This window comes from Galeopterus variegatus, unplaced genomic scaffold (assembly GCF_000696425.1).
Source record: "Galeopterus variegatus unplaced genomic scaffold, G_variegatus-3.0.2 Scaffold219, whole genome shotgun sequence".
In the NCBI taxonomy this organism is placed as follows: domain Eukaryota; kingdom Metazoa; phylum Chordata; class Mammalia; order Dermoptera; family Cynocephalidae; genus Galeopterus; species Galeopterus variegatus.
Window position 1 is genome coordinate 261949 of NW_007726330.1, and position 8071 is coordinate 270019.

At 50.4% G+C, this 8071-nt stretch overlaps 1 protein-coding gene across 2 annotated transcripts in view; it reads right to left on the reverse strand.

Annotated features, from left to right (window-relative positions):
- Positions 1–1893: 1893 nt before the first annotated feature.
- The window catches only part of SLC25A19 (solute carrier family 25 (mitochondrial thiamine pyrophosphate carrier), member 19), a 13789-nt gene continuing 7611 nt past the window's right edge, over positions 1894–8071 (reverse strand). Inside the window, exons 5-7 of one of the 2 annotated variants that reach the window (XM_008566069.1) lie at positions 5339–5522; positions 4588–4718; positions 1894–2358 (exon numbers count right to left, since the gene is read on the reverse strand). In XM_008566069.1, coding sequence (XP_008564291.1) covers positions 2338–2358; positions 4588–4718; positions 5339–5522 — 336 coding nt within the window. In that variant the 3' untranslated portion in view covers positions 1894–2337. Of the gene's footprint in view, positions 2579–4587; positions 4719–5338; positions 5523–8071 lie in introns of both variants that reach the window. The other variant, XM_008566068.1, reaches the window with a different exon arrangement.

The window sequence follows — 8071 nt, forward strand, 5'->3', positions numbered from 1 at the left end:
TGGCGTGGCCGGGGCCCGGCTCGCCAGCGCCCCCTGCCGGACCTCCAGGGCACTATGATCCCTCCCCCATTCCCGGCGTGAAGCCGAGGCGGGGCCGCGGGGACTTGAGTGACAATGCCACCCCCCACAAGGAGGAACTCAGTGTGCCCCTGTCCCCTCCTCACCCTGTGCGCCCCAGCCCTGTCGGGGACCACAAGGGTTGTGGGCGCTGGGCAGGAACGCTCCTAGGTCCGCATGAAACCCTGGGTCTTGCGCGGGGGCTTCCCACCCACCCTGTCCCTTGCCAGGGCTCAGGTGAAGTGGGTCAGAAGAGAAGACACCTCCAGGCCGTGCGGCGTGGGAGGCGCCTGCGGAGGGCACGGTCCGGACCCGGGTTCGCATCCTCGCAGGTGCGACCGCTTTCACCCCTCCCCCAGCCCCGCGCCGAGTCGTCACGATAGAGGAGACAACAGGGACTGTAAGGGCTGGATCAGATCCCACCAACCCCGTCTCCTACCCCAAGCACATGCGACACTGCTAAAATAAGTTTGAAATCAAAGGGTCAGCCCAAGGGAAAAGGTCTCAGTCGGCAACTTGCGGCCCACGCGGTGTTGGGAGCCCCTAGAGTTGAGCAAGCCCCCTTCCAGGCTGGGGAGGGTGGGGCGCGGGCCGGCAGCCCAGACAGGGCCGGCCCTGCGGTCTGCCTGGGGTCGCAAGAGGGCATCAGGACAGTGGAAAGACCGCTGTCTCCTCCCACTGGCTCAGACAAGGCAGAGGTGCTGATGGTGGTTTCCTGTAGCCAAAGTGCTTTCTCTCCAGTGACTGCCAAGCGGTCACCAGACAGTGAATGAAGAGAACTCTGGGCTGCAGCAAAAGAAACCAACGAGCAGGAGAGATGAAGAGAAAAAACTTTACTTCAATGGAATGTCACAAAAAATACATTCAGGCAGCTGTCTCCCCGCAGCCCCAGGCCCTGAATGCCAGAAGCCCCATGGAGCTCAGAGCGCCCGCCGGCTGCAGCTGGGACCTTCAGAAGCAGCAGCCAAGACCAGGGAAGCCTCAGACCACAAAGACCCAGACCACAGACAGGGAACCATAATGGTGAGAAGGGGCCCAGGACCAGCGGGGAGCGAGGGCCGCAGCACCCCAAGCCGGTGGGTGCCTTCCTCCAAGTCCACACCGAGGCTGGCGTGGGAGCCAGACGCGAGGGCAGGGTGCCAGTGCTGCTCCTCCCTCCTGGCACCCACAGGCCAGCAGGTGGGTTCTGGAGATTTCCCTCTCCTCTCATACACTCGTAACTGAGGTTTCTCCTCTGCATCTAGAGAGATCTGTGTGGGTCCCTGTGCTCTGGTAACTCCCCTGGGCACCAACTGCACCCTCACCAGGCGTCTGCCCGGCCCCTTTCTTCCATCCCCGTCACTGGGCAACTTCTTCACTGAGGCCCTCCTGGAATTACAGAGGAGGGCACATGCAGCACCATGCCGAGCCAAGGAGGACTGTCCTGAGTGGTGCTGATGCCAACTGGCCCAGCTGTAAGCTCCTCACCACAACAGGGCTACTAACTGAGTGCCCAGTAAAGGAGCCATCTGAGGTAGACTGGGGAAAGGGCTCCCCACTTTACCCACTCCTGCCCATCAGCACGTCCCTCCACTTCTGCGGAGGCCGCTGGTATCTGCTTTCTTTGGAATCCCATTGAGCCCCACGGCCATGGGAGAGAATGGCCTGGGGGTGGTGCAGACACAAAGACCTGGGCATGGGGGGTTAGGAAGTGACCAACTCAGCTTGAATTCTCTCCCAGAACCAGAAGCACAGCTGCCTGACAGCTGCAACTATTGAGAAAAATGGAATTTGAGGAAGGAAGGGTCCTTCCCCTCAGACTTTGTAAGGGTGTGATTTGTAAGGGAAGACGGAAGAGTAAGATAAGGAATGTGCTTTTAGCTTTAATATCTATTAAATAAGTTGATGGGAAAAACAGCCCAAGTGTGAGAACCAGACTCCTGCAAAGAGCCCACACCCAGCCCTCTGCACTCCAGCTAAGGCCCATCCACAACCAGGAGAGTTCTCCTGGCAGACGGGACTAAGAAGTATAGAAGGTATCTGTTTTCTCTTGAGTTTGACCTGGACAGTGGAGAAACTTCAAGCTCCTTGTCACTTTCATTGTTGGGTCCCCACAGACCAAGTCCTGTGTTCTCCCTGTGTTCTTTTGTTGAGAAAGCCCTTGCCCTTCTGGTGGTGTCCCAGCCAGCTGGATTCGAGGCTGCTGCCCTGCTCCCGACAGCTCTTCAAACTCAGGATGGCTGATTTGGAGGATTGGATTAGGCAGCACCTCTCAGTGCAACACGAGGTCGGAGATCAGTCTTACTTCTTTCTGGAGGCTGCCTACAGTGAAGACCACAGGCCCTTCCTGACTTCAAAGCTATCTGTGTACCCTCTTCATGCAGAGGAACAAGTTACAGAAGAACTCATACCAGAAGAACATAAAGCCCGTGGAGAGGGCAGCCTTCAGCAGGCTGGGGGACAGGCCCTTGAATAAGCCCTGGGTGCCTTCCTCTTGCAGCACCTGCTTGGCGCAATCCAGGACGCCCCTGTAGTGCCGAACCTGGGGAGGGGAAGGTTACTCTGGTTGAGGAGAGAGGAGGTAATTAAAACAGATGCTGGCTCCACTCCTGTGTCAACACGGTACCTGGCACCTCCTAGCTCCCGACAGATACTTGCTGGATGATGGAATGAATGCAAAACTAGACAGCAAATAAATTAACCTCATTCTTTCTATTCCAAATGGGCTAAGTCAGACTTGACAGAGTGAGTGCCTGGAGATCAGCAGCTGGACAGAGCTCCTTCCTGCCAAGGAGGCCCTGGTTGCCAGTGGCTCTGAAGAATTGAGGGACAGCTGTGGACCCAGGGGCATCTCTGACCCTTCACTCATCACAGCTGGTCACCCTTGGGCAGCAGATCTGAGTCTGGCCCTCATTAACTACTGTTAGCTTGGCTAGTGCCGCCCCTCTAGCCTGGCCTCCCTGCCTCCAGCCTCACCTTCTGACATCACATCCTGCTGTCACACCTGTGTCCCCAAGGCACAACCCTCCTCATGCCCAGCTCCCCTCCAAAAGCTCCAAAACTCCTGATGACGACATCACAAAGAATCAAGTCCAAGTTCTGAGGCCTAGTGTTCAAGGTGCCTCAACTTCCCTCCCTGACCTGACCTTATCTCCCACTGGTCCTCCCACTCTCCCACTTCCAGCCAAACAGGATTTCACTCGTCTCCGTCAGGAGCAGGGCCTTCCTCCTCCATCCTGGGCTCTCACCATCTGTCCCTGTCCAGATTCAAACTCTCCCTTTAGGACAAGTAGGTAAATAGAAAAGGAGGTTACAAAATCTCCTTTGCATAGTGTGACCCCAGTTTTGTTAAAATATACACACATGTATTTACTTATGCAAAGAAATAAAAAGATGTGAGATTATGTCTCAGAGGTAGTGGTTACAGAGGATTCTGATCTTTCTTTTTGTCTAACTGAATTTTGTCAAGTTTCCTACAAGAAAAATGTATGACAACCATAAACCCAATTCTTTTTCTTCCCCCAAGTGAGCAGTGCTCTCTCCCCTCCCTGCCTCCTGTTCCTCTCTCTCCTCTGACATCTGTCAGGCAGGTTTCTTCATGTGTCAACATCCCAGGTTCCCAGAATCTGAGGGAAAATCCCTGGAACTACCCACCCTCCTACCACAGCCTTTCACAAAATCAGTGTTCCAAAAGGAGCAGGAGAAAACCAGTATGTGAAAATCTGAACCACTCAGCAGGAGTGGCTATTCACACTACAACATTGTCTATGATGGGGCTTCTCTGAATCGTGACCCTTCTAGTGCATCTAAAGTACATCTTAGGGCCGGCCTGTGACTCACTCGGTAGAGTGTGGTGCTGATAACACCAAGGTCACGGGTTCGGATCCTATATAGGGATAGCTGATTTGCTCACTGGCTGAGCATGGTGCTGACAACACCAAGCCAAGGGCTGAGATCCCCTTACCAGTCATCTTTAAAAAAAAAAATAATTGGGCCGGCCCGTGGCTCACTCGGTAGAGTGCGGTGCTGATAACACCAAGGCCCCGGGTTCGGATCCCATATAGGGATGGCCGGTTCGCTCACTGGCTGAGCGTGGTGCTGACAACACCAAGTCAAGGGTTAAGATCCCCTTACCGGTCATCTTTTTAAAAAAAATAAAAAAAATAAAAAATAAAAAAAAAATAAAAAAAAAAATAATAAAGTACATCTTAGTTGCTCAAATTCAACTCACCACTTTCCAGGAACATCAACAGCAAAAAGCAAAGAAGCCATGCCCCAGTGTGAGTTTCCTTCTCTGTGTTCTTTAATATTCGGGACCTTTCTTATGTGAGTTTATTCTACAGCCAAGCTGGACTGGATACATTTTAAGAGCAGAAACTGTGAATCCTCCTTGGCCTGAATCTTTCTATGGTGCCTAAGACACAAGGCACTTTGCATGTGGCTTTCCTATGTGCTTGGGATTACCAGGGACAGACTGGGGTTAAGGGGTTGTGGGGGGCAGCACTCCCTGTGAGGACAAGGGTCAGATCTTTCAGCAGGGGGATGGCTCACCTGACCAAAGGTAGCTCGGGCCTGCTCGAACCCTCCAACCTGCAGCCGTTTCTTGATGAGGTCCAGTGGATATGTCAGGGTCTTGCTGATGACTCCAGCTCCACTGCCACATAGCAGGTTTTTGAGGTTCTCTGAACCAGAGAAGCAGGATTGAGGGGAAAGATAAGAGAAATGCAATCAATGGTGGGCAATTTAAAGGTCTCCAGGTCTAATCCTCAAACGAAAACTCCACAAACTAAAACTCCACAAGCATCCTTTGATCTCCAAGAGGAATTTAAGCAACACAGCCATGTTCAGCAGAAATGATAAGGGACTAGGCCACCTTCCCCGCAGCACCCCCAGCTGGAGGCAGTTGGGCCTGCAGGCTCTGCCATGACTCGGTTCTAGGCTGAACAGGAAACGGGATGCTCCACCACCCAGTCTTCCCCTATTCCCACCAAACCAACAACAACAACAAAACACCAAAAAAACCAGGCAATTTGCAAGTTCGACATCTGACAAAAATGAAAGGCACAACCAGTCACTGGAAATAAATTTCAGTGACTCCAGGGATGGGTGTGGCAAGAACCGGAAGAAGTCAAGTCATCGCTGAGCCACTGGGTTGGTTTGTTTCGTTATGACAGAGCCAGGGACAGAGAACAGCCGGGTCTTAGCTTCTGACAGGAAAAGGGTATTTCCTTTGTGATTCAGAAAGAGCTGTCCCAGCCTGGGGTGGGGCGGGGTGACCCCCTCCATTTGGGGGCTGTCTCACCGTTTGTCTTTGCTTTGGCTGGCAGGACCCACTCATACACATGCTTCAAGGAGTTGTAACAGGAGAACTGGAGCCCAGCGTAGGGGAAGATGGCGATCAGGGTGGGAGTCAAGCCTTTGTAGAAGACCAAGGGGCCTTCGGTCCTGTACATGGTCACCACAGCTTGCCGCAGGGTTTTGTAGACCTGGACATGCACAGACACATCTTGAGTGAGCTCAGTGAGGTGGTCTGAGCCCTAGAACACAGCCCATCATCTCTATCTCCCCTCACCTAAAAACTCAGCTGCCAGGAGCATAGCTTCTCCTGCAAGAGGACAGTCAAAGAAAATGCTGGAGAAAAAAATCAAAGAGTCAGGGCTGGCCCGGTGGCACACTGCTACAGTGCGCCGCTTGGGAAGTGCAGTGGCGCTCCCGCTGCTGTCATTGTTCTCTTATGATAAAACTTGCTGCTCGTCCCTGTGCATGTCATGATGAGATTCAGAAGAAATTCAGTTTCCTTGGTTCAAGGCCAGTAATGAATACCGTCCTTATTTTTCCCCTCATTCTAAAAAGCAAACAATGTTCATTATAAAAATTTTGGAAAATATACAAAAATACACAGAAAAATAAAATTTACTTGTACCCCCACCATACATATGCATTTAGCAGTTGAGTTAAAGTACAAATATTTTAAGGCTTGTGAGTTTTAAAAAATACCAAAGGGTACATGAAGCAATGTTTCATTCCATCCCAAGCCTCCTTTAAGAGCCAAGTTAATGTTTATTGCCATTACCTGTGAAATTAAAAAGAAGGGTTTACAACTTCAAATAGGTAGTTTCCTTTTCATTTTCTTCTTATAACATAGCAGATCTTCAGTTAAAAGAGACCAGATCATAGTATATAAATGCTTTTTTTTTTGATACTCTTTGTCAGTGTTGCTTTTCTCATGTTGAATCTCACTCCTACCATGTACTGTTACTAAGCCGTGTCTCAGCTTCAAACCTACCATTTTCTCTGCTCTTTGGTGCCAGGGCAGGGACTCTGCAAAACGTGTGATCTAGACCAATCATATAAAAAATACCTAGCATGATAGATTTGGAATGACTAGTTCTTTACTTTTTTGTTTATTTTTGTTTGTTTGTTTCCTGGGATTTCCCCACATTGTAACTATTGGTGATGGAAAACCGGGTAACTTAATTCTTTCTCATATGAATGCTATGAAGACAAATAGATATACTCAATAGGCATCTTTTTCCTAAAGTTTCCCAAGTAAGCTGGCAGAAATGTTTTATGCTAGTGCAGATTTTGAAATAGTTATTTAAAAATGGGTTTTAGGGCCGGCCCGTGGCTCACTCGGGTGAGTGTGGTTCTGATAATGCCAAGGCCATGGGTTCGGATCCCATATAGGGATGGCCGGTTAGCTCACTGGGTGAGCGTGGTGATGACAACACCAAGTCAAGGGTTAAGATCCCCTTACCGGTCATCTTTTAAAAAAAAAAGAGACCAAAATGCTCAAATGGGGAGGAAGGGGAAATAACTTGGAAGGAAAAGATGGTGTGGATAGCAGAGAAAAATGAAAGAAAAAGAAACCACCCATAACATTATAACTAATATTCCCTGACCACAGAGAAGGTATCACCTTCATGATAAAAAAAGAGGGTTTATTTTTCAATAAAGAGGTAAGATTCAGAGAACAAGAAAGAGTTCTTGAGAGAAAATTTTTGTGACTCTGAGTTAGGCAAAGATTTCTTAGATACAAAAGCACAATCCATGGGTCGGCCCGTGGCTCACTCGGGAGAGTGCGGTGCTGATAACACCAAGGCCATGGGTTCGGATCCTATATAGGGATGGCCGGTTTGCTCACTGGCTGAGCGTGGTGCTGACAACACCAAGTCAAGGGTTAGGTCCCCTTACAGGTCATCTTTAAAAAAAAACAACTGCAAAACTTCCTTAGACTAGTAACAGCCATATTGTAAACCCTCATCTTTATTTATTTATTTATTTTTATTTATTTATTTTTTTAAAAAGATGACCGGTAAGGGGATCTTAACCCTTGACTTGGTGTTGTCAGCACCACGCTCAGCCAGTGAGCAAACCGGCCATCCCTATATGGGATCCGAACCTGGGGCCTTGGTGTTATCAGCACCGCACTCTCCCGAGTGAGCCACGGGCCGGCCCTAAACCCTCATCTTTAATAAGAGCTGGCTGTTTAGCTCAGTTGGTTAGACCGCAATCTAAAATCCAAAGTGTCAATTGTCTAAGCTAGAGAGGTAATATACTGTTTTCTTTTCTTAATATTGCCTTCACTTTTTCCTCCTCACAGACTTTTAATAAAGATTGGGAAGGGGCCGGCCCGGTGGCGCACTGCGCTAGTGCGCCGCTTGGGAAGTGTGGCAGCGCTCCCGCGGCACCTGGCTGAAAGTGAGGGACTGAGAGGAAGCTGCCCTTTGCACCACTTTGCCCTCAGACCACTGGCAGCCACACAGAAGGACTCCATCCTGGGGATTCCATGAAAGTGCCAGGCCCTAAGGGCAGGCCACTGGGCAACAGTCCTGCCCAGACGTCCTACTCTACTCTCTGTCACCCTCTTAACAGTGGGTTGGCAAGCAAGGGTCAGCCAGACATTTAAGGAAAGCCTTCATAAAAAACAGAGACCAGGGGCCGGCCCGTGGCTCGGTGCTGATAACACCAAGGCCCCGGGTTCGGATCCCATATAGGGATGGCCGGTTGCTCACTGGGTGGGCGTGGTGCTGAC